General features: G+C 41.8%; 2 protein-coding genes across 11 annotated transcripts in view; one reads left to right on the top strand and one right to left on the bottom strand.

Moving 5' to 3' along the window:
* Snap23 (synaptosome associated protein 23) overlaps nt 1-15,472 on the bottom strand; it is a 32,197-nt gene extending 16,725 nt beyond the window's left edge. For 2 of the 6 annotated variants that reach the window (XR_015683405.1, XM_087654312.1), the window contains exons 1-5: nt 15,367-15,472; nt 2,794-2,862; nt 2,138-2,179; nt 1,726-1,774; nt 1,056-1,173 (exon numbers count right to left, since the gene is read on the bottom strand). Coding sequence is in view for 4 of the 6 variants with exons in the window: in XM_087654312.1 (XP_087510438.1) it covers nt 1,056-1,173; nt 1,726-1,774; nt 2,138-2,179; nt 2,794-2,850 (266 nt within the window). In the remaining 2 variants the exon portion in view is untranslated. 6 annotated transcript variants of the gene reach the window in all.
* Nucleotides 15,473-19,099: 3,627 nt separating this feature from the next.
* Nucleotides 19,100-26,547, top strand: part of Zfp106 (zinc finger protein 106) — a 51,371-nt gene continuing 43,923 nt past the window's right edge. For 4 of the 5 annotated variants that reach the window (XM_087654501.1, XM_087654500.1, XM_087654499.1 and 1 more), the window contains exon 1: nt 19,123-19,273. The gene's annotated coding sequence lies outside the window, so the exon portion shown is untranslated. 5 annotated transcript variants of the gene reach the window in all.

Here is a 26,547-nt window from a genome sequence, read left to right as displayed (position 1 = left end):
AACATTGCCCTTTATAAGACTTGCATTGGTCATGGCCTGTTCTCAGCAGTAAAAGCCTAAGACAAGGTGAGAGCAAGCACAGCACGCAGCTTTCATTCCTCTCTGCTCTGGAATGAGATGTGACTAGCTGCTTCAAGTTCCTGCTCTGACCTCCCTTCAGTGATATACTACAACCTGGAATTGGTCTTTCCAAATAAACTTTCTTTCCCTAAGTTCTTTTGCTCAGGCTGTTTCCTCACATAAAGAAAACTAGGACATAATCATCAACCATCATCTGTCTTCTTTGACTCGCTCCCTTTCGTACTTCAAATGCAACCAACCGATTTAAAGGGAATCCTATTGATTTATAATTTCATCCTTAACCTTACCGATAAAGTCTAACCTCAAAGACCCAGATAATGAATTATGTTTAACTAGCCTCCTGGTACACAGTCACAAATGTCAAACCAGTCTATCTCCTCCCTAACTCTGGCATCCAAGTTCCTCCGCCAGCTACCTTCATCTCCGGCTACTTCTCACCTGAATCATGTAGTTCAGTTAAATTCCCTTTCTTTCCATGTTTTATTTTTGTTGACTGTTTTCTGGTGCTATGGGCTCCCACTTAGCCTCACCCCCAGATCCTTTTCTCCACATTAATTCAAATCCTTTTAGTGACAAGCTCACCTCATGATCTCCCTCCTGTTAAGGTATCATATAACCATACACATCTGTACCCTTAGTAGACATCACACCATCTAACACTAGCTCTAACACACTGTCTTTTGAAGAAGTTCATTCTTTACTCCTTAAATGTTTTATACACAAATGCCATTCTACTCTACACCATCCAGATGTAAATCCCCAGCCTTTTTGTATCCAGATTGAAACTGATGTTTGGTACAAGAGCTGGTCAATCTAGGCACGATTTTCTATGAACCTTCCAGCTTGATGAAAACCTTGATCTTCAGTTTGTTTTTAACAAAGTTGCTAACTTCCGACCAGTTATCCAGTTACACTTCTGACTTTATTTCCGGGTAGGGAATAAGCAAGGATAAGGTCTTGATTTATCAACTTACCTATTACAAGGGCAGACGCAGAGGCCACAACACTTGTTGAGTTCTGTTAAAGTCTTCTCTGCCTCTCTCATGTCTTTATTTATTTGGTCCATGCCTTCTTCTATGCGATTTAGTTGTTCTAAGAATAAGTTGTGGTGTTACATTCATAGATGTCCAGTGAAAATGCTAATGCTACAGAGCAGGGAGCTGCACCCTCCACACTATCCACCACCCGCAGTGAGTCTCAGTGCCAAGAGAACACTGATCCTACGGTTCCTGGAGCCTCATTCACAAAGATTTATTCTCTAGCAGCATGTGAGGGTTGCCTAGAAATCACTCCAGCCAGATTCCCAGTATTCCTAACATTTAGGCACTAAACTAAGGAAAGTTTTGATGGGGTTAACTCAGACCAACAAAATTGGATGTTCTAAACTCATCTGGGAAATGATTTGAGAATATCACGTTTAGAGTTCACGTGACAAATGCACACAACAGGCTGCTCTTGTCTAAGAGACTTGTGTCCAGTGGGCACTGTTGCCTCTCATCCCAGTCCAGCAGTGACCATGATACTACAAGCCAGAGAAAAGGAGGAAACACATTACTCTTATCTTACAAAGAGAAGGCTGAATTTTATAGGGGTTTTTGGTACTCTAAGTCAAATTTAGAGTTTACTTAAATGACTTCAACTCACCCCCTTGCTCATCCAGCATAGTGATAGTCTTGATTCCTGCATCCTGAGACTAAAAGGGGAAAAAGAAAGATGAAAAGTACAAGAAAGCAACCCAAAATATCTCTAAACCTTGCAAAGACTGATAAATGATAAGAAAGAATCAAATCGAAAATCAAATGCTCAGGAATCAAGTGTTACAGACAGAATTAAGTGTTTCACAGCAATGCACATATTAATCCCTAAAGTAAGTTCAAGCCTATGGTAAATTCAGCTTCCCTGTCAATATCCCAATACTTTCAAAGAAGAACCAGAACTGGCTTATTAGTGCATCACTGGGCAATCTTCGGCAACTGCTAGATCACATCAACTGTAGGTAGTGCTAATTAATATTCCACCCATACATTTCTATACTCAAATATTGAATATTTCTTACCTCAATGGCTAAACCCAGGATTCTCCTTGTGCTTTCCAGAGACTAGGAAGAAATTCAGAGAAACAAATCAATCACAGGCTGTATTTATGATGCTACTTTATTATTACTTACAACTTGCCAGCACACCCCCTCCTTACAAGAAAGCAAAGAAAGCAGTGTTCCATTTTCCCTTTCTTCCTACCAGACACTTAAGAGAGGTCTCAGATGGTGGGGCCGAGGGGTTCACGACGGTAAGCAGAACTATGCCTACTGTTAATATCCTACAGATATTAAGGGATCATTACAGTTCAGAATTCCTTCCAGAACTGCAGGTAACTGTTAAATACTAGTCACCTTAAGGGACCTAGAAGAGCCAAGTAAAGAGACTCTCACTTTCCTACTTTGAATATGGACAAAGTGGCCTGCAGAATGGCTCAGGCGTTAAAGGTGCTTCCACCAAGATGACCGCCTGAGTTCAACCCCAGGGAGGAGAGAATTCTGACTCCTGCAAGCTGACTTCTGACTTCCACATTTATGTGATACTCAAAGCTCAAAACACTCAAAAAACACTCAAAAACACACCCACACAAAAACTAATTAAAATGTAATAAAAAATTAAAATGAAGAGAATCAAGAAATTAAGAATTAAAAAATTAAAATAAAAAATTAAAATTTACCTCATCAGTAACTTGGTGAGCCCGAAGCTGAATTTCTTCTGGTGATAGATCATCCATGATGAGTCAAAACTATTGGACACAGAAACGGAAATATGGATACTCTAGAAGAATAAAGATACATACAAGTTTGAGCAGAGAGCCTAGATTGATGGGATTTAGTACTTACCAGGCAAGTAAGTTAAAGGACTGAACCCATTGCCTGCTCACCTACACTACAGAGACAGGAACTCAGGCTAGGAGGAAACATGGATACTTGATGCTATGAGTATAAGAAGTAAACTAAAACATAGGAGAAATACTCTAAGACAAGCAGCCATCTATCCTAAGTGGTCTTGAACTTGTTATGTGCTAAAGATGACCTGAGCTTATGACCTTTCAACCGGCACGTGCTGTGCTGGAAATTCAGATATGTGATTTATGTGCTGCTGGAATCTGAATCCGGGTTTCATAAATGCTAGGGCAAGCACTCTACCAACCACTCTGCATCCCCAGGCCCAGGTGAAGTACTCTTTCCAATGGGAAAGGCCCTTGGCCTTAAAAAGCAAGGCGTCGATGAGCCCAAAAGACAGCTCAAAGGGTTAAAGCACTGGTTATGCCAGCCTGCCAACTTGTGGGCACTGAAACAGCTTAACAGGTAAAGGTGCTTGCCAGGAGTTTGACCCTGGAACCCTTGTAAGGTGGAAAAAGAGAACCCAGTCTACAATGCTGTATTCTGACCTCCACCACCATCCCTCAAACACCAACAAACATTTTTAAGCTTGTCCTCTGCCTTCCTAGAAGTGTAGCAACACACATCTTAGATGCACATACACAGTGATAAACTTAGCTCTTTTACTTTTTTGGAGACAGCATCTCACCATATAGCCCTAGATGGTCTGGAACGCAGTATGCACACTAGGCTGATCTCAAACTCACAAGAGACCCTCCTGTCTCTACATCCTCAGCACTAGCAGCATTAAAGGCATGCATTACCATACCTGGCTGAATGTTTTAAAAAAAGTGTAAAGCAAATTCTTGGTTGTGCAGTATTCCTTATTATTGTTGTTGAGACAAGCCCTCATGTTTCTGGGATACGCAACCAAGGATGACTGAAAGTCTGATCTTGTTCCCTCCATGGTGTGTGCCACTATGTCTGGTTTATGTAGTGCTGGGGATTGAACCCAGGGCTCTGCGAACGATAGGCAAGCACTATATCAATTACACCGCACCCTTAATCCCTGTAGCAATGTTCTTTAAATCTTATTTGAATATGGCAAAGCAATAATGAAAAAACATTCAGTAAATAAATTGTCTTAGCTTGGGTTTTATTGCTGTATAGAGATACCATGATTATAACAACTCTTAAAGGAAAACACTGACTTGGGGCTGGCTTACAGTTCAGAGGTTCAGTCCATTGTCATTAGACAGGAATCATGGAAGCAGGCAGACATGGTGCTAGAAAAGAAGCTGGGAGCTCTACATCTTGATCCACAGGCAGCAAAAAAGAGACCGGTTGAGATTTGGAGAACTCTAGAACCCCTAGTGACATACCTCTTCCAACAAAGTCACACCTCCTAAAAGTGCCACTGCTGGGGGCTGGAGATGGCTCAGTGGTTAAGAGCACTGCTCTTCCTGAGGTCCTGAGTTCAAATCCCAGCAACCACATGGTGGCTCACAACCATCTGTAATGAGATTCCATGCCCTCTTCTGGTGTGTCTGAAGACAGCTACAGTGTACTCATATATAATAGATAAAAAGTGCCACTGCCTACGGGGCCCTTTTCCTTTCAAACCACCACAAAAATGATTATAACTTAAAAGTCACGTGAATATTACTTCCAAAAATTACATGAGTTTTAAGAGCTACTCCTCGGAGAATATGAAATACTAAGGTATTATCAAGAAAAGTACTGCTGTGGCTGGAAAGACAGCTGAGCAGTTGAAAGCACAAACTGCTCTTGAAGAGGACCAGAGTTCAATTCCCAGCATTCATGTCCGGCAGCTTCCAACCTCTGGTAACCAGCTCCAGGGATACTGCATGCATGCTTTGCATCTCTCTCTCTCTCTCTCTCTCTCTCTCTTCCTCCCTCCTCCCTCCCTCCCTCCCTCTGTCCCTCCCTCTCTGACACACACACACACACACACACACACACACACACACACACACACACATGCACGCACACACACAAGATAAAAGAAAAAAGATCTGCTACAAAGAGCTCCAAAAAAAAAAGATTAACTTTCATTATGGATAGATTCGGTTCCTCTCTATGCTATTGTTTCAGTGAAGACTCTCTGAAACTAAGCAATAAGTTTCTAATACATAGTAAAAGATCTTGTAAAGATTTAAGGAAATAAAATAAATGTTATGGTGTGATATTCCTCACAGGCTCATGTGTTGAATGTATGGTACCCAGCTGGTAGCACTATTTTGGCAGGTTCTGTTAACTTTGAAGGGGTGAAGCATAGTTGGAAGAAGTAGTCTGTGGGGTGAGGAGTGCCTTTGCAAGTCAGGCCCGGTCCCAGTTCTCTGCTGCACTGCTGTCCAAAGCCCCTCTGCATACACATACTCCTGCTGCCACGATATTCTACCCAAGGGCATGGAGACAAACAATCATGGACTGAACCTTATAAGGTCATGAACCAAAATACATTTTCCCTTAATACAGGTGCTATTCAGTGTCACTAACATGAGAAATCAAGTGTATCAATAAGCATTATGGAACTGACACAGGTTTTCTTTGCTGCACTTTGTAGCATCTTATTACCTTTTATATGTGTGTGCATATATTTGTAATGCGTAGAAGAGTGTATGTATAGGAGTCTAAGCACATGTATGTCTTGGCACAGATACCACACTACTGTCCATGTATCAAAAGATAGTTTCAGGTATTTGACTTTCACAGAAGAGATAGGGTCTCTTTTTGTTCACTGGTGCATATGCTAAGTTGCTTGGTCCCAGGATTCTCCTGTCTCCACCTCCCAGTTAGCCACGGCACTAGTATTACACTTGAGTTACTCCATCTGGCTTTACAGTAGTTCTGGGCATTTGAACTCATGTTCTCATGATCGAGTGACTATCACTTGACCCATTAAACCACCTTACATGGCCTTATATTTCTGAAAACAGCTGTTTGTCTACAATACAGACAATACTTAGCTCAAACTTTACATTTGCTGTTTTGCAACATTTTCATTGTTTTTGAGAAGGGTTTCACATAGCTCAAGCTGGTTTTAAACCAGCTATGTACCTGAGATACTCTGAATATCTTATCCTTCTGCCTCTATCTCCCAAGTACTGGGATTAGAGGTGTGGCCACTATGTTCAGCCTTTGGAAACTTGTGATTAAGTAACATGATGGTAGGGATATCAGTGGGCAGGTCCAGGAAGCTGCTAAAAGTCCTAGCACTCATTCTGAAAGCTGATCAACAAAGAATGATCTGGCACAAATGAGCTGAGGTCAGGTACTCCTCTATGAATTATATTGACAAGCAGAGAACCAAATTAACCAGGAATATATTACTAGATTACATTCTTGAAGGTGACAGGTGTTCTCATCTATGTCAACACCTACCAGGCTACCAGTATGTACTTGGAAAGTACCTAATGAATGAGCAAGTACGAACAGAAACAGGATACACTCTCAAAGGAATGCAGCTCTTTCAAACAGAGCTACACATTGTAGTAGCAAAAAGCAAGGAATCACTAGACCACACCCCATTATCCACCACTGCAAGTGTGTCATAAAGAATAAAGCCGTCAGTTGGTCACAGGCAAATTTCTTCAGCTGGGACTGAGGGTGTAGCTCAATGAAAGAACATTTACTTCACATGCACAAGGCCCTGGGCTCAATTCCCTATAATGGACTAATAAGACACTTTTCCATTTTCTTGTGTGTGTTGGGGATTGAATCCAGGCCTCACACATGCAAACGAGCCCTTTAAGTTATGTGTGTGACTGTGTGTGTACTTAAATGTGCTAGATGAGGGGTTGGGGATTTAGCTCAGTGGTAGAGCGCTTGCCTAGGAAGCGCAAGGCCCTGGGTTCGGTCCCCAGCTCCGAAAAAAAGAACAAAAAAAAAAAAAATGTGCTAGATGTAATTAAGATTTCTGAGCCTTGAAAGTTCATTTAAATAGTACATCTGATGTTGATGAGATGGCTCTGTAGGTAAAGGTGTTCATCCAAGTCTAAGGACATGAATTCCGCCCCTACACCTACACTGTAGAAGGAGAAAGTAACTCCTCCAAGTTGCCCTCTGAGTTTCCACCTGTGTGCTATGTCAGATACATATGCATGTGTATGCATGTACAGTTGTACCCAAATAAAATAATTTTTACAAGCATCAGAAGTTCAAAATATAACTGGTATTTTTCATATCTGTGGTTCAGACAAAATATACACACCCTAAGATATATAAGCAAGAAATACTGGTACTGGAAAGATGGCTTAGTGGTTAAGAGTACTGGCTGCTTTCACAGAGGTGGCTCATACCCATCTGCTACTCCAGTTCTAGGGGATGTTAGACCCTCTTCTGACCACCACCAGACACACACATGGTAGATAGACATACAAACAGGCAAAACACCTGAACCCACAAAATAAAATAATTAAGTTTTAAAAAGGCCTCCTTTGAATTAGCAACTATTCACTCATATATTAATATCAAATCATATGTTATTAATTTTCTAATTTTTTTGGAACCTTTAGCTTTATTTTACATATGTCCCATGCTATCATACCTGTTTGGTCGAGTATGGTGGTATATACTCAGTCCCAGAACTCAGGACATTCAAACAGGAGAACCAGAAGTTTGAAGATGAACTAGAAAGCACAGTCCTAAGACAGTGTGGGGAAGAGAGAGCACATGCTGTCACCTCCAAATGTGTACATACCTTTGTCCTACTCATCTGCTCAGGTAGATTCTGGTTTCTTTTTAACTTCCTAGAGCTCTGTCAAAGACTACTCTTCCTAGGCATCACTCTCAAAGGTCACCCATGGCTCCAATGATTAACTTCTTAGTGCCCACAGAGGGACAGTGACAAGAAAAATAACACACACCAACCGATTAGTCCCTACAAACAGTACTTCAATTAGGTTTTCAGACAATATACTACAGATACAGAAACATTGTGGGATAAGAAAGCCAGATCTCTCAATCGCACAACTTTGGATTCTATCCCTATCGGTTATTCTTGTTGACTATAAGTCAACATTTACTATCTTGTTAGTAAAAACAAAACAGAACAAAAATCTCAAATGGGTTCAAAAAAAGGCTTAAATATATAGCTGACTTGTTTCAAAAATTGAGAACTAAAAATCCTGCCTTCTAAAGCCCAAGAGATATAGTTGGAAAGTAGCAGAGTCAGGTGACAATGAGGTCACTTGGAAACACCCTTTCCGTGAACTCAAGTTCTGCTTAAAACTTCCCCCTTCTCTAAGCAAAAATAAGAATCAGGAAGGAACAAAGATCTCACACACTTAAAGCACTGACGTAAGGAAGCAGGTGTCTACTTGGGAGTCTTTTAAAGGTTTACTTTTGCTAATGTGTATATGTGCATTTATGTGCACCACATGCATGGAGGAGGTCTCAGATGCCAGAAAAGGGTGTTGTTCTTTGATCTCCTCCATTTGCACACTCGCACGCACGCAGGCACCCTCGCTAGCACGCACACACACAGAGTAAGTAAACAAGATTCAGTTTCCTCATTGAAAAATAGGAACAATAACAACTTGATTTTTGGTGAAGACTTAAAAAGAAATCCAGGCAGGTGGGACAGCACAAGCCTACATTCTCAATACACACAAGCAGAAAGATCAGGAATTCAAGGTCAGTCTAGCTTACAAAGATTCAAGGCAAATACACATGGGTGGTTCTTAGCACAGCCAGGAGTGGTAACTGTACATGCCTTTAATTCTATCACTCAAGAAGTAGAAGTAGGTGGATCTCTATGATTAGTGAGTTCCAGGTTAGCCAGGGCTGTATAGAGACCCTGTCTCAAAAACAAAAACAAGAGTCCTTATCACTCACTGGCATGTACCTGGTATTCAATAAATGTTATTCATGCCCCACCTCACTTGTTTCTCTGTTTTCTGAGACAAGATCTCATGCAGTCTAGGCTTTAACTGCCTTATTTTCTATCTCCTATGTGCTAGCATTCCAGTCCTCTATCAATAAACACCACTTAAAAATTTTTGTTACAATAAAAAATTGTTATTTTTAAATAGCAAAATGGGTCCTAATAATATTGCAAAGGTTGAAGTAGTTGACAAAACAACATATTTCTTTACAAACCTAAAAAACGTAAAATTCCCCTTAAATGGCTTTTTCTTTTCTTCCGGCTTCCGGCCTCTACAAGCACCCACACTCATGTGTACATACTCATACACACATACACACATAATTTTAAAGGCGGTGGTGGGGGTGAGGGGGGCAAACTCTCTGTGAGTTTGAGGCCAATTTAGACCACAAAATAAACTCCAGGGTAATCAGAGCTACATAGTGGTGGTGGTGGTGGTAGGGGAATACACCTTTAATCCCAGCACCTGGGAGGCAGACGCAGGCTGTGTGAGTTCAAAGCCAGCCCATCCTCCACAGTTATTTCTAGGACAGCCAGGGCAACACAGAGAAACCCTGTCTTAAAAAATAAAAAATAAAACAAACAAAAACAGTGGATAAAACAGAGTTAAGAAATAAATTCCAGACCCAGGTTCCAAAGTATAATACCCAATTCACGGTTCCCTAGAGAGAATCTTCCAGTTGGCTCCTGTAGTATATCCCCATTATTAGAAACATCCCCATCCATTGAGAGATGACTGACCATTCTGAATCCTAAGAGGACAGATATAAGATTTGTTTTAAGCACTGCCAACAGGGGTTTAGAGAGAAACCTTTACTGAGGCTTAGATGAAAAATACCTCACTCGAGGCAGCAATACTAGGTTCAAACAGTGCCTGAACAAGTTCTCAATAATCTTTTGACACAGAATGAGTAAGTGGATTGAAGAATCCCATAAAGCAAGCAGGGGATGTAGCTGGAAGAGAGAATTTATAACAACATCCTTACTGAAGAAGAAAGCACAAACGGCAACAGCCTCCCTTTGCCAGGTAACACTTCAACACCTCAGTGCATGCCTCAAATTTTAGAGTGCAAATCCAATGTTCTCTCTTAAGTCTGTACATACCTATGACCAAAAGTCATCTTTCCATTTGAAGATGAATACAGCTTCTGAGGGCACATGTGAATTACAACACCACTATCAAGCCTATTATTAAATTATTATTATTAAGTAAGGATTATCTGAATGAACATAAATACTATGATACCCAAGCCTGGTAAAAGAGATGTCCATGAAGTGACTTATGGATAAGTAAAGATGCTAGACAAGGGGGTGATTCAGCCCAGGCAGGATGGATGGATCAGGAGGGCATCAGATTAGATCACCACAAACATAGCAGCACAAAATTTAAAGTTTACAAAGTAGGCAGATATGACAGCACATGCCCATAATCCCAGTATTTAGGAGGCAGCAGCAGGAATGGTTTCAACTGAGAGGTTAGCCTTGGCTACCTAGTATGATCCTGTCTCAAACAAAAACACATTACAAACTGCTTATTTCTGAAGCATTCTATTTAATACTTTCAGACAAAAAATTGACCACAAGTAAGAGGAACTGCAGAAAGTGAAACCAAAGATAAGAGGGGAGTATTGCAGAAACTGTGCCTCTTATATGGCCCAGGCTGGACTCTTAACCAGTGGTCTTCGTGCTTCTCTAGGCCCGCATTCATGATTGAGTTAGCATGTCCCGCATTGAAGATGTCATTTACATGGTTGTTTCTAGGATTTGCTTTACAATTCAGAGGTGAGGAAACGGGTACAGAAACAAAGCTGGCCAAGATAGACTGGGATATAAGGCAAAGAAGTAAACAGCCCCATTCAGCTTTCTAAACTTATGGGAAGAAAAAAAAATCAAGCGTATGGGAAAAAAGTTGTGTTTTGTTTTTTTTAAAGAGTAGCCGAAGCACTTTGGAAGCTAAGACAGGAGGATCAGTCATTAGTTAGAGGTAAATAGTATACACAGTGAGACACAAAGGCAAACCAAAACACAAAGGCAGCAGCTAAGAGCTGAAGATGTTGCTTGAGTAGCATGTCCAAGTCCCCTAATATGATCCCTAGCATCACACAGAGAGAGACAAGGCAGAGAGACAGACAGATACATAGACATACACACTTCCCCAGGTGGCTTTTAATTAGTCTCTGACTACCACTTTGAAAATTTAGAAGCCAAGAAGCTGACCATGGTGGTCTATGCCTACAAATCCCAACCCTTACGAGGCTGAAGTTGGAGACAGAGGGTTCAGTGGTTAAAAGCATTTGCTATTTTAACTTACAGGAACTGCAGAAAGTAATGCCACAGTTGAGAGGAGAAGTTTTGCCCAAGTTTGGTTCTCAGCACCCTCATGATGGTTCACATCTGTTTCTAATTCTAATTCCAGGGAATCTGGTACCCTTTTCTCTTCTCCATGAATGCTGTACACGATGTATTTATATTAATATGGATAAAACATTATTCACAACAGGTAAGTAGGGGAGGGAACAAATGTTCATATAAGGGGATATTATTCACCTCTGTATTTACAGTCTACAGTATGTGTTAGGACTGAAGGCATTATACTAAATAAATAAAAACAAACACAAAAGGCCATACATTATGTAATATCATTTATATGAAATGTTTTATTTTGAGACAGGATCTCCCTATGCAGCCCTGGCTGGCCTAGAATTCAATATGTAAATCAGTCTGTCCTTGAACTCACAGAAATCTACCTGCCTTTTCATGTGCCATGAGGCCTTACGACGATATACCCCCTTTTAATCCCAGTACTCGGGAGGCAGAGGCAGACAGATCTCAGCAGTACCTGTTTATACCAACTTCTTCAGAATTTGAAAACATTTTTTTCTCTAGGTGTTCTGTCTTGTGGCAAGGTCTCACTGTGCAGTACAGGCTGTTCTGAAACTCACTGTAGCCTTTCAACTATCCTGCTGTCTCAGCCTATCAAGTGCGAGGATTTCAGGTATGACTTACTACATCAAGTGCCTTTCACTTGTTTTGCAAGAGTGAACAAGATCCAGTCTGATGTTGCTTACCTGACACTTGTGAACCTGACACAGGAAGATTTCAAGGCTGAGGTCAATCTGGGGATAAAAGAAGCCTTCAATTCTGGCCTAAGCTAGTGTGAAAACCTGTCTGAAGAACCAACATAAATGAATTGGAAAAAAGTCCAAGTTTCTTATCTTATAACAAGAGAAAATTATTTTAAACTGGCAATCCAAGCTAGACTATGCTACCAGCACGAGAACCTTATCCCACCTAGAGCAGCCACCCAATTTACTTAGCCTGTTTATGTGATAGTTTTTTAGATTTACTAAAAGTTCTTCCCAGAATTGTTTCTAAAATCAAATGCACATTAAGTGCTTAGCACGGTACCAGCCAGAAGTATAAGTTATCAATGAAGTGAATATTATTTCTTTGATGATGATGATTTGAGATAGTCTTCCTATGTAATCCAGACTTGCCTTGCATTTCAATCCCCCTGCTGCGGCTTCCTGAGTGCTGTGATTATAGGTGTGCGCTGCGCCATGCCAGAGTGCTGACACTCATGCTAAGTCACGGTCTTTACCTGCAGTCCTGACTCCTAGTATCGAACGTTTGAGCAGAAAATCAGGAAACTCCTACATAAACTTGGAATCAGCCAAGGCCTTGGGTAGTTTGGGTACATACACTTTAGGTAAGATGAAGTCTTGTCGATCATCCTTAACCGATAGAAGACATTCAATGCCATGAGTGCCTTCATTCTAAGCTCTAGATCAGTGGTTCTCAATCTTTGGGTTGAGACCCCTTGGGGGTTGTATATCTGATATCCTGCATATCAGATATTTACATTATGATTCATAATAGTAGCAAAATTAGTTATGATGTAGCGATGAAATAATTCTATGGTGGGGGGATCACTACAACATAAGGAACTGTATGAAAGGATCACAGCATTAGGAAGGTTGAGAATCTCTGCTACAAATGTACAAGTATATGTGCAACATACCTATGCACTGTTTACTTCTAGAACCCAAAGAGAAATGGTAAGGAATGGATTCAAGAAAATAAATCAGGGGCTGGAGAGGTAGCTCAGTGGTTAAGAGCACTACCTACTCTTCCAGAGGTCCTGAGTTCAATTCCCAGCAACCACATGGTGACTCACAACCATCTATACTATGATCTGTGCCCCTCTTCTGGCATGCAGGTGTACATGCAGATAGAACATACATAAAATATTTATTAAAGAAAAAAAAAGCCAGAACTTCAGATATAGATCATAAGTCAGCAGGCAAAATAACTTGATTTAGATTCCCTCTAGAACTATATTTTACTAGTATATTCCATTTTTTATGGGGTGGGGAGTGAGTGAGCTTCAAGTAGTCCAGGCTGGTCTCAAACTCTCTGCATATGGCTGGTAAGATGGCTCAGCAGGTAAGCAAGAGCTTACCATCCAACAATACAAGCCTGTTAATCTGAATTCAATCAACCGGGAACCACACGATAGGAGAGAACCAATCCACCAAAGTTGTCCTCAACCTCCAAGTCCACACCAAGGCACACCCCTCCCTACAAATAACTATCTGTAATAAAAATAATTCAAATCCTACGTAACAAGTTGGTGTTGCATTCCTGATCCCTTGTGCCAACCTTCTAGGTGTCTGGCCTATTGGCATCCATCATCACACTGGAGCTACATTTCATTTCTAATATGGTATCTAGAATATTCATGCATTTGGCCATGCACTAAACCCCATTATCCTCGTCTAAACAGTACTAGCTTCTGTCTTGGTACACTTTTACTATTGCTGGAGCAAAAGACTGTAAGCAGAGCAACTTACAGAAGAAAGCATTTATTTGACCATCATGGCCAAGGAGCAAGGCAGCAGGAAGAGAGGAAGCTTGAGCAATAGCTGAGAGCTCATATCGCAAACCACCACCAGACTGAGAGAACTAAGAGACTGAAAGAACTAATATATGTCTATTGTTTGATTGTTGTTTTGAGATGGGGTTTCGTGAGGTCACTGGGGCTGGCCTATATAACCGCCTCAGAAGTATTAAATATGTTATTATGGAACACTGTTCTCAGAGCATAAATAACCATTACCATCTTAATCAGAACAACTGGAATTACTCACAAAAGACTCTCTGGATGGGCCTGTTGATGTTCCCTGATAGAAGATGGGGTGTCACTGGACTCTCACCTGGAACTCTAGTCACTCACTCCCAATTCTGGCCCAATTTCACTTGGTTTTATAAGTTGCTACAATGTAGAAAGGGGACCCCACCCAAAAAGAAGCCACCTAAAAATCAAAATAAAACAAAAGGTCCTACTGAGAATGATAATTATTTAAGGTAAAGGCTAAATTTAACCATTTAACTTACTTTAATATGACCTATTTCAGAAGCATTGTGGGGGGAGGGTGTGAGTGTGCATGTCTTTAATTTCAGCACTTGAGAGACTGAGTTCCAGGCCAGCCTGAGCTATATAGTGAGATCATTTCTTTAAAAAAAAAAAAAAAAAAAAAAAGGTGCTTTAACAAGTATTGCCTTACTGGACCAGGCTGACTCAAACTCACAGATATCCATCTGCCTCTGCCTCCCAAGTGCTGGGACTAAAGGTGTGCACACCACTGCCCAGAGCCTCACAGAATTTAAGCGTAGTATTTTCCAAGAAAAATAAAAAGAATGTGAGAAGGATCTGTTTTTATCTTGCTATGACTGAACTATTAGCATTTTACTTGGACATCTCAAAACCCTCTTAAAAGGCAGCAGGGCAGATGAAGTTATTTCAATCCTTAAAATATCTTTAAGTAAGAAATTATACTATTTTCATAAGGCTGAGAACACTCTGTCAAAAAGCTGTCAGTTTCTGAACTCTCCTTCAATCACCATCCCTGCCCCCAGCCCAAACCTACCCAGATGACAAACAGCAAAAGGGAAAGATCTTTTTCCTCAACTCGGATGTTTTTCGCTTCCTCTACCACCAGTTTGTTTTTCCTAGTAGTGGAGTGACTAATGATAAAGAACGAAGGAAAGAAGTGTAACAGTACTTTAAGATACTTTTCTCACACACAAACCGAATTGGGGAAAAAAAAATTGCTCTTGCCTGACCATATTCTTGGTGCTTCCCCATGGGGAAGACTCAAGGTAAGCAGGGAATTTTCCTAGACAGTGAAGTCTGCCACGCCAGGAGCCTCGGGGTCATTCTTCTAACAACTATTTCAGAACTATGTGTTCATTAAGGCCACCAGACAGTCTGTTAATACTAACGAGAAACGCCGTGAGGCTGGAGGTGAGGGATGAAGAGCCTATCTACACAAGTCCAAGGCACCACCATAGCGCCTCCCTTCCTGTGCGGGATTCGCGCTGGTCGCCAACGCCTGGCGATTTCGTTCTCGGCCCAATCACCGAGAACTGGCCGGAGCTCCCTTCTCCCCTCCAGTCCGACCCCCAAAACGTTGAACCACCACCACACCCTCTTTTTCCTTGGACATCATCCTACCTGTCCCGCTGACCAGCTCACTCAGCTACTTTTCAGAAGGCTCACCCGGCTGCTCCAGCCACTCCTCTCCGGGCCCCGCTGCTCTTGGACTCTCTTAAGATCCGACAGGGTGCGTAAGAGTGCGCAGGCGCCCCGAGGATCTGTGCGCCTGCGCACTCGCAGGGCTCCCGCGGGGCAGACACACCTCTACCGCTGGAGCCAATCACCGCAGGGGGTGGGCGTGGACTTAAATCGCCTGCCACGCAGGCGGAGATCCTGGGAACTCACCCGTTAACCTTACCGGTTCTCCCGTTGGAGAGAAGGTGGGAGGAGTTCGTGCAGCCATCCTCGCTGAAGGCAGCTGTGCCCTGAACGTCTTAGTGTTTGAACTACAATTACTGCCAAAGCCTACAGGATGTTTTGGCATCTTTAAACCAGGGAAATAGATGCGTAAACACATTTCAATTAACAGAATACGGTCATAGAAATTCCGAGGCGCCTTTGTCCAACAATGAGCAAAACTTTTACCTTGAGGAATGCCTGTAAGATTGACGCAGGAAGTTGCTCTTAAAGTCACGAAGGATAAGTAGGAGTTCCTCCGGAAGTCTACGAGATAAGAGTTTTCCAGGCTTTGGGAACAACAACACGGCGCCTTCTGGAAGTTTCTTGAAATTTACTCTCGTTAGAAGCTTAAGAGTTCACTTTCTGAGACAAAAGAAAATGAAGGCATGGTAGCTCATACCGTGTTGTCCTCAAGCTATTAGAGGCTGAGGCTGGAGGATCACTTGACCTCTGGAATGTAAAGCCGGACTGACAACCTAGTGAGATCCATTCTTTCCCAAACCATTGTACTCTGAAATAGGAAAAGCTCTTTTATCCCTGAGACCATCACCACCAGGGCTGGGGATCAAACTAAGGAGAAAACTAGATCTTTAAAGGTCTTGTAGGTTTTGGAATGTTAAACCTAGAATTCGTTTTTATGGCCATTGAGTTACTGGAGGGTTTTAAACCACTTGCCCCAAGAATTCTTCCACGCACCTCTAAGAGTAAAGCAAAATGCTGGCAATCTAAGGAATAAAAAAAAAATATTTAAAAGAAATAGCTTAAGAGATAAAAGAAGTCTGAGAAATATCTTTTGAATTTAATAACTGGGGATTGGTGATAGTTGACAGACATTCCAATAGTTTGGAGAAGAGAAAGAAATGGGAACGTCATAAAATGCTTTTGGAAACTGGCTTTGTCAGAGAAAAAGGAATGATGTGTTTTATTTCTTTTTATTTTGTTGAGATGAAGACATAAGAACTCTAGTATGGGAGAAAAGACTCAACTGGGAAAAACAGTTGAATTTTTAAAAAATTGAGGGGGCGGTAATGATCTAGATAAAGATCTCGATAGGGTTAGAGCTGCCGTAGTCAAACCAGTGATGAGAGTTGGTGGTGGTGCACCTTCAATCCCAGCTCAGGAGGTGGAAGCAAGGGAATCTTTGTGTAGCCTGGTTTACATAGTAATTCTTTGTCTCAAAAGTAAGTAAATGAAATAAAACTTTGGGCTGGAAAGATGGCTGTTCTTCCACAGGACACCCATCTGGTAGTTCACAACTATCTGTAATTCAAGTTCCAGGTGATCCAAACCTTCCTGAACCTCTATAGGCACATGTACAAGGATGGTAAACAGGCATTCATGCAGGCTAAACACCCATACTAAAATATAATTTAAAAAATCAACACTAGGGGTTGGGGATTTAGCTCAGTGGTAGAGTGCTTGCCTAGCAAGCGCAAGGCCCTGGGTTTGGTCCCCAGCTCTGAAAAAAAGAAAAGAAAAGAAAAAAAAAAAAACAACAACACTGATAGGAGGTCTAGAACAGTGGTTGAAGCCTATAATCTCAGCATTAGGAGGTAGAGAGGCAGATCAGAAATACGTCATCACTGACTATATAGTGATGTTGAGGTTAGCAACCTGAGGCCCTGCCTCTAACAATAAAATCCATAGGACTGAGGCTGGCCAGAAGGCTCAAGGTAAAGTACTTGTTCTCAAGCCAAGGACCTGATTTTAATTCCTGGAGTCCATATAGTTGCAGGTCCTCTGACTTCTCTATATGAGCACTGGATGGGAAGCATGTTGCTATACATACACACATACATACATACATACATACATACATACATACATACAACCCAAGACACTGAGAAGAAAGGGACATTCATGGAAGGGAGACCAACCCACACAGAGTTGAGGGAAGGAGGGATATTCTCAATGATAATGACAAAATTTACTTGTAAGCCTGTATGTTTAGAAACAGGAAGTTAACCTTTCTGAGAAGTCAGATACTTTGCTGATTAGAAAAAATGGCTGCAACTTTTGGGAAATTGAGCAGCTTCGGGGTGTTGTAGAATGCAATAAAGTGACAGAGAAATAGTACTGATAAGTGCTGCTAAGGCCTGTAGCAATGAACTCAGAAGTTGGTTAATTTTTCTTAAATCAATTCTTGAGGGCAGGGAGGAAGAAAATAGATGGCTAAATACAGTTAGGGTTGGGATAATTGTGGATTTAATACTGTAGTTCTCAGCTAGGGTCAGTTTTGCCCTCCTGGGAGACAGTGGGAAGGGTCTGAAGGGTTGGGGGAACATTATCTTAGAATGCACTAGATCACAACTGATAACAGTTATCTGCTTCAAACTGTCAATGTGAAATCCTGGTCTAGGGTTATTTTGGTCCTCACTTATATTGGCTTTCCTTGAATTATGGCTCTGAACTTAGAGCAAAGTACTTCTGTAACCCGCCCTTAAAGGAACTAGAATGAGCAGCTTAGCAGACCTTGAGTGCTTTAAGGACTTGTGATGTCACAAATACACAGTTGAAATAATTCCCTAACCTTTAGAAGGAATCTGGATTTACACATAAATGAAGGTATTTATTTTAATTCAAGGCTTTAACTGTTTTCTTAAATGGAGTTGCTATTGCAGTTTCAATCATATAGAAGTAGCTATACTCATAAACAACTGCGATGTAAATGTTCATTAAAGTCACTATAACAGGATCCCAAAAAGAAGAGGAATGCTCCAAATTTAACAATAAATCAAAGATCCTAATTTTAACTTTAAAAACGAACAGTCCAAGAAAACATTACTTTACCTAAAGTAAAAAACTATTGTCAGACAGTGGTGGCACACGACTTTAACCCCAGACTCTGGAGGCAGAGGTAGGCAAGAGCTCTGAGTTTGAGGTCTGCCTGGTCTTCAGAGAATTCTAGGGCACGCAAAGCTACACAGGGAAACCTTGTCTCGGAAGAACAAAACGAAACAAAAATAATTACTAGCTAGGCTACGATTTAAATTTTGTTGAAACAGTTACACTTTGTTGCCCAGGAACTATGTAACAGCTCTGCCTTGAACTCAGGTTGCCCTCTGCTCTCAACCTCCAGAATCAGAGGTGAGCTATCATGCCTAACTTGGGATCTGTTCAAAAGTTTCACAAAGAAGGAATAGTTTTGAAATGTAGTCAAGACACTGCCGCAGCTTATGGTGGAGGGCTTAGAAAATAAGGGAAAGTCCAGAAAGAGCTTGGAAAATGAAGGGGGGGGGGGGAGGCTGAATGAAAGGGAGGTGCAGTCAACTGGTTTGTGCAAGGGACCTATCTTAGTTCTTCACACGTTTTGAGTAAGGCCGCTTGTCTGGTGTCCGTTGTTCACTTCTTATGTTCAAATAAAGCTTGATGGTTGAAAAGGGCGGATGAGGGGGCGGGGAGCGCGCTAAGCAGCGTGCGCTTGCGTGCTTGCGCGATGGTGGTGGTGGCGGCGGCGGCGGCGGCGTCAGAGCCCGGCGGGGAGCGGGTCCCAGGCCGCCGCCGGACCGGAGGCTAAGGGGGCGTCTGGGAGCTCCCTCGCCGGGCCCTCGGCGGCCGGATGGCGTAGGAAGGACGGGCTGTGAGTGTGAGTATGGAGGGTCTGGCCTGGTTGGGCGTATCGAAGCCCGAGGGTCCGATGGTCTACCCCTTGGGCAGGTGGAGGGGCTACTCCTGCACGTCCACGCTACGATGCCTCTTCTGACCCATGTGGGTTTAGGGTTTATGGGCGAGCGGTGCGTCTGGTTTCTGGGTATAGATTCTGGCAAGGGCAATCCGGTTCTGCTAGCAGCCCCTCAGGCTAGAGATGCGTGGCTCCAGGTCTTTGACCTTTGGGGCAGGCCCTGATTTCGGTCCGCCTGTGGTCTTGGAGGAATCTCAGCCTTAGTCTGCTGTTTAAAGGCTGTAGGTTTCAGGCCAGAGCCACCTCTCAGCCTTCCGAGACTAACAGTGTCGCCTCTTTTTCCTGCTTTTGAGGACTCTACTTTTGGGATGCGTCTTAGTAATGTACTAGCAACTAGTGGAACGGTATGTATCCACTTAATATTAAGTACGATCTTGGTGCATAATGTGGAGAGGAGATTGTTGCACCGCCTCCCATTTAAGTCTGTTAGGTGTAGTCATCTTTGAGAGTCAAATAAGTCGTCTTTTTTGGGGAAGTTCCAGATTTCAGTGTTGTGTGAGTTTGTTTTTTTTTTTTTTTTTTTTGTTGTTGTTGTTGTTTGGGGTTTTTTTTTGTTTTGTTTTTGGGTTTTTTTTTTTTTCAAGCAACTTGGAAGCAGATTAGAGCTCTAGCCACCATAACAGGGTTTTTATATTAAGGTGATTCGAGCCACGGATTAAATGAGAGCCAAATCTTGTTCTAAAACCCCAGGGAGGAATCTTAAAGTGTAAAGCCCAAAGAATGGATGATCAGATTCATTTAGGAGTTATTTTGCGTGCTCTAAGTACATTCAGGTGTGTCCCGGGAATTTAACGAGCTGTTTTAATAGATGGGGGTTTTGTTTTGTTTTGTTTTTGGTTGCACTTTTCACATGAGGTACTGAAATACTGATAGTGATTTGTTGAAGTTTTCCTGCAGTGGATCTAGTGAACTTCATCTAAGGTGATAGCTATGCTCATCTTTTTCTGGTATGCGAAATAAGACATTCTAAGCACTCCTTTGAAATCGGACTGAACTATTAGGTACAGAAAATAGTAGAATTTATTTTGATTCATAGTTTTGAGAGAGAATCTGGTTTATGTAGCCTGGACTGGCTACAAACTTGAGATCCTAAGTTCAGTCACAGTGCTGGAATTACAGGTACATGCCCATCTTAGTTTTTAACTAGGGAAAGGGTCAAGATAGATTTTGAACAGAGCTTCAATAGCCAAGAAAGAGAAAAGGTGTGAAGGAATTTCATCAATCTAGTTCAGAACCAACTGCTTTGATATAAAGGAAGGTACTTTAAAAAGAAAAGCCATGTAGTTATTGTACATCCAGCTTAGAACAAATTCAAGGATTGTCTATGAGAAAAGCAAGGGACATTGAATGGCTTGGTACAGATCTTTTTGTTCTTAGACCCAGGATGACTCAATGAGAAGTATACACAGTTTGAGTTTTGTAAATGGATTATGGAAAGGGAAGTTGAGTATTTGTATACTAATGAATAAGAGCCCTAAATAGACAAGTTATATTACCCTAACTGACCATCTAGGATGCAAAGCTGCCCATGAAAAGCTTACACTCTATTGCTGCTGTTGTAATCCGAATGGGACTGTTAAAAAATATGAGCTACAGGGTTGGGGATTTAGCTCAGCGGTAGTGAGCGCAAGGTCCTGGGTTCGGTCCCCAGCTCCGAAAAAAAGAAAAAAGAAAAGAAAAAGAAGAAAAAAAAGAAATATGAGCTACCAGGTGTATATCAGACGACTTGTTAAATTTGTGCGTTTGTTAGAATGAACCACTTCTCTGTACTAAATTGAATGACACAGTGTGAAAGCATTGTGGTCAAGAACGTGTGCATACGGGCTGGAGAGATGGCTCAGCGGTTAAGAGCACTGATTGCTCTTCCAGAGGTCCTGAGTTCAATTCCCAGCAACCACATGGTGGCTCACAACCATCTGTAAAGAGATCCGATGCCCTCTTCTGGTGTATATGAAGACAGCTACAGTGTAGTTATATATAATAAATAAATAAATCTTAAAAAAAAAAAGGTGTGCATACTGCAATAGTGCCCATTTTAAGTATGTGTGTTTGCACATGGTGTAAACATGTTTTGCATATAAGGGCATAGAGTCTCTATAGTGGAGAATATTTGTCAAGGGATGGAGGATAGAAGTGGTTCCAGGGTTTCAGTTTGACAGTCTCTGAGATTGTTTGTTTGTTTGTTTGTTTGTTTGTTTTGAAGCTAAACACTCTTATTGAGCTAAGTTCTTCAATCCTAAACTGTTTGTTTTGAGACAGGGTTTCTCTTTGTAATAATCCTGGCTGTCCTAGAACTGGATTTGTAGACCAGTCTGGCCTTGAACTCATAGATCCAATTGCCTCTACCTCCCAAGTGCTGGGATTAAAGGCCTGTGCCACCACACCTGGTTTAACCCTAAGCTATTTTTTCCCCCTTTTTTCTTTTTTAGTATTTTTATTACAGAGGTTATAAACAACAAGAAGAATATGAAGTCACCCAGATTACCTTTTTTGTTTTGGATTTTATTTATTTTATTTTTATGTATGGGTGTTTAGCCCACATGTATGCCTGGTGCCTGCAGAGGGCACCAGATCCCCTGGAATGGCTAGAGTTACAGATGGTTTTGAGCCACCATATGGGTGCTGTGAATCAAACCCAGGGAGAGCAGCTAGTCCTCTGAACTGCTGAACCATCTCTTCAGACTCTCTTTACTCAAGATTTTAAAGATTGTGTATGTGTATGAGTATTTTACCAGTGTGTATCTATTTTTGTGTGCTATATGTGTCAGGAACCTTAGAGACCACAAGAGAATCTCAGACCCCCTAGAATTAGAGTACAGATGGCTGTGTGCTGCCATGTGGATGCTGGGATCAAGGTCCAGGGCAAGGGCAGCAAGTGCTCTTCACCTCTTCAGCCTGTCACTTGGATTTCAATGTTACTAAAATTTGCTAGACCGTTCTTTGTTGTGTGTTTTGCAGTGCTGGGATCTGAATGGTAGGCCTCACCTTGCAAGTGCATTCCAGTGAACCGTATTCCCATCCTGTATTGCTTTTATCCCATCTATATTATTCAACACTTGGTTGGTTGGTTGTTTTCTATGCTAGGGTTTCATGAAGCGAAGACTGACCTTTAACTCTGTGTAGTAAGGCAGTCTTCTCCATTCTTTTCTTACTTCCCGAGTGCTGAAATTGTAAGTAAGCACCACCATGCCTAGCTTGTCCTTTTGTTTTGTTTTGTTTTAAAAATAGAGTGTGTGTGTGTGTGTGTTTTCAGTGAGCTACTTTTACTTTCTACATTTCTTCCTTCCCTCTTTTTGAGACATGGGTAGGTCTCTCTGCCTGTCCAGGCTGATCTTGAATTTGTTTTCATTCTGTACCTCGTAAGTAACTAAGACGGCAGGAAACAGGATTTGATTCACTCTCCAAAGGTTACATGTTGTACTTGGCTAGTATACATTCTGAGGTCTCTTTTAACATAAGCAGTTTCATTCCTTGCTTTTTTGCCTTGATTTGTTGAAGAGACCTGGACAGTGGTGTAGATAAAGTTGATGATTCAGGCCTGTTACAACAAACTGGATGCCTGGAGTACAGTGCTTATTGGATTCAGTCTAAACACTGTGTCTGCTATGCTGTCTGCTGTGGTTTTCCCCCTGTTAATGATATTGAGATTGACTAGTGGATTTAGTGGTAAATTTAGCTTCAATGATGGTCACTATTTTTTGTTTGTTTAAAATTTCTTAGCTATAGCCACAGCTAGCCTGAACTCAGTGGGTAGACCAATCTGGCTTGAACTAGCTCAAACCTCTGAGTCTTTTACCTCAGCCTCCCTGGTGCTGGAATTACTAGTGTGTGCTACTATGCCTGTTTTATGATGATCAAACACCTTAAACTGAAACTTGCTTTGTAGACCAGGCTGGCTTCAAATTCACAGATATCTGCCTGCTTCTGCCTCCCCAGTGCTGGGATTAAAAGTGTGTGCCATCACACCCAGCAAGTGATAGTTTTATTATCAGTCTGTTTTTCTAGTTGCTATATTCATAATTTTATGATTTCTAATAAAGTCACGCCCAAGCATTTATATATTGAAGTACATATTTTATAGTAAATCACATTTATCTTATTTGGTTTTTTGTTTTGTTTTATGTAAGAATACTGTCACTATCTTCAGACACACCAGAAGAGGGTATCAGATCCCATTACAGATGGTTGTGAGCAACCATGTGTTAGGTGGGAATTGAACTCAGGACCTCTGGAAGAGCAGTCAGTGCTCTTAACTACTGAGCAGCCTTCTCTCCAACTCCTTCACTTTTTTGCTTTGTTGTTGGTTTTGGGTTTTGGTGGGGTTGTTTATTTGTTGTCTCCACCCTACCCCCACCTGTTTTCTCTGTTACAGCCCTGGCTGTTCTGCACTCTCTTTGTAGACTAGGCTGGTCTCCAAGTCTCAAGTGCTGGAATTAAAGGAGTGAGCCAGCACACCTGGCTCTGCTCTTTTTATTATTAGCACATTGTTATTATGGTTATGTTTTAAATTTTAGTGTGCAGATAAGTTGTGGTTGTTGTGCCCCATAGGCTCATCTGTTTGAGTGCTTAGTCACCGGGGAGTGGAACTGACAAGATTAGAAGGTGTGGCCTTGTTAGAGGAAGTGTGTCACTGGAGATGGGCGTTAAGGCTTCTAAAGACCTTGAGAGGCCCTCGCCCTCTCCCCTCTCCCCTTTCCCTCTCTCCTCTACTTACAGATCAAAATTTAGCTCTTAGCTATTTCTCTAGCACCCCACCTGCCTGCTGTCTTGCTCCTTGCTATGATAAAGGACTAAGCCTCTGAAATTGTAAACTAGCCTCCAATTAAATACTTTGCCTGGGGGCTGTAGAGATGGCTCAGCAGTGATGGCTGCTCTTCCAGAGATCCTGAGTACAATTCCCAGAGATTCCCAGAGGGTGACCCACTACCATCTATAGTGGGAATCTGATGCCCTCTTCTGCTGTGCAAGCATACCTGTAAATAGAGCACTCATACATCTAAATAAATATTCACATCTTGATATCTTCACAGTTATAGAAAACAAAGGCAGGAGCATAGTTTGCATTTCTTTCTAGGAAGGATGAAGGTGAATGGGAGATATTTGTGAAACTGGGTAAAGATCTGTTCAATGTTTAGGGTAGAGCCTTAGGCCTATTAACTAGGAAAGCCTTTTACTGCTGAGCTGCTTCCTCAGCCCACAGTCTTTGGGATTAAAACCAGAATTTGATTCATAGTAGGTAAGCAAGCACTTCACATAAGTTATATTTATAACCTCAAAAATATTTTTTTCTGTCCTAATAAACATCATTCATAAAGTAAAGAAGACAAAGATCTCTGTTCATCCGTATTAGCTGAGTAACCAGAGGGTATTGTGGAAAATATGTAAAAGGCTCGAAGGAGGAAAAGGGCAATTTTCCCAATTATATCAAGACACCTGTTTCAACTCAAATGGCAGACTGTGTTGCACATCTCCCAAGGTGGCTCCATCTCCATGTAAAATATAAATGGTGGAAGCTGGGCTGGAGAGATGGCTCAGTGGTTAAGAGCACTGACTGTTCTTCCAGAGGTCTTGAGTTCAAATCCCAGCAACCACATGGTGGCTCACAACCATCTGTAACGAGATCTGATGCCCTCTTCTGGTGTGTCTGAAGATAGTGACAGTGTACTCAGATACATAAAATAAACAAATCTTTAAAAAAAATGGTGGAAGCTTTTTAAAAATCATTGAGTTTTAGGTTTACGGGTGTTTTGCTTCATGTATGTCTGTGAACCACATGCATGCTTAGCATCCACAGAAGCAGGAATAGTTCCCCAGAACTGGAGTTACAGCCGCTTGTGAGCTGTCCTGTGAGTTGGACCCAGGTCCTCTGGAAGAGCAGTTGGTGCTTTTAACCCTCTCCAACTCCCGGCCCTGGAAGCTATTTTTAAGAGCTTATTTGATGATATATGTGTGCTTGAGTGTGGTTATGTGCATGTCAGTACAGATGCTTGTAGCGGCCAGAGGTGTTGGACCCCGTGGAACTGGAGTTGCAGGTAGTTGTGAGGTGCTTGACAAAGGTGCAAGATCGAGCTTGGGTCCTCTGAAGAGCAGTAGGTGCTCTTGACCACTGAGCCATCTCCAACCATGATGAGATCCAACGATGATGGTCAGCGATGAGAGGCTGTCTCAAAATCTCTAAAAAACCCAGCACAGATAAACAGAAGCCACCCAGTTTGTACATTGTCCAAGCCCTTTGGGAAATGTATGTTCATCTTTGGAGATAAAGTTCAGTGACAGAGCATGTGCCAGGCATTTGTGTGGTACTGGGTACTATATCCATACGGCCTTTCCATGCCCTCCCCAGCTCTGAATAATGACGTGGAGACATACTTATTTAAAATAGCTTTAGGCCTTTGGTTACTCTGGTTCCCAAGTAGCGCTTACAACTTAATTATTCTGTGTCTGCCTCATGGCTTGTTATCTCAGTTTCTAGTATGTTTCTTTCTGTGTCAGTCTTGCCAATGTTCCTGCCTCTTGCTCTTTCCCAAAGTTCAATCTCTTCTGAAAGTGAGAGAAAGAGTATTGTACAAAATACCCAGGCATGAGATGAGCCAATAAAAATAACAATACCAAAATCCAGTATGCATTCTACTCACTGCCGGCAGAGAAGTCAGCATTACATAACTATACAAAAAGATCATCTCTACCGGGTACCATAACTAGTACTAAAAAAAAAGTCCCCAGTGCATTCCTGTAGCATTCCTGTAGGAGGTGACAGGAAGACCATCTGCATAGAGTTCTCAGCTTAGTTAAAGTCTGTTGATGAAATTCTAACCTGAATGCCGAGATCCACCGTAGACCCCATTTGCACTCCTATTCTAGTGGTCCTAGAGGATGAGATTGGTTGGTTAAGAGTGATGCTGTCATGTCGTACTTTAGTGGGTGAACAGACATTGTCCAGCAGTCTGCAAAAGATGGTTGGATGGGAGACCACTCACTGCTCTTGCAAAGGACTCACATCAGATGGGTCACTGACTGCATGAATCTTCAGCTCTAGAGAATCTCAACATCTTCTAGGCTTCAGCAGTATTTGCACTCACATGGACATACCGCCATGCAAACACACAAGTACACATAATTAAAAATCTTTCAAAAGATTCATTATTGGGTACAAACAGTCATAAATGTATTTGCACATG

Source organism: Rattus norvegicus, chromosome 3 (genome assembly GCF_021556685.1).
Source record: "Rattus norvegicus strain SHRSP/BbbUtx chromosome 3, alternate assembly SHRSP_T2T, whole genome shotgun sequence".
NCBI classification, from domain to species: Eukaryota; Metazoa; Chordata; class Mammalia; order Rodentia; family Muridae; genus Rattus; species Rattus norvegicus.
This window is presented reverse-complemented; position numbering and strand designations above follow the sequence as displayed.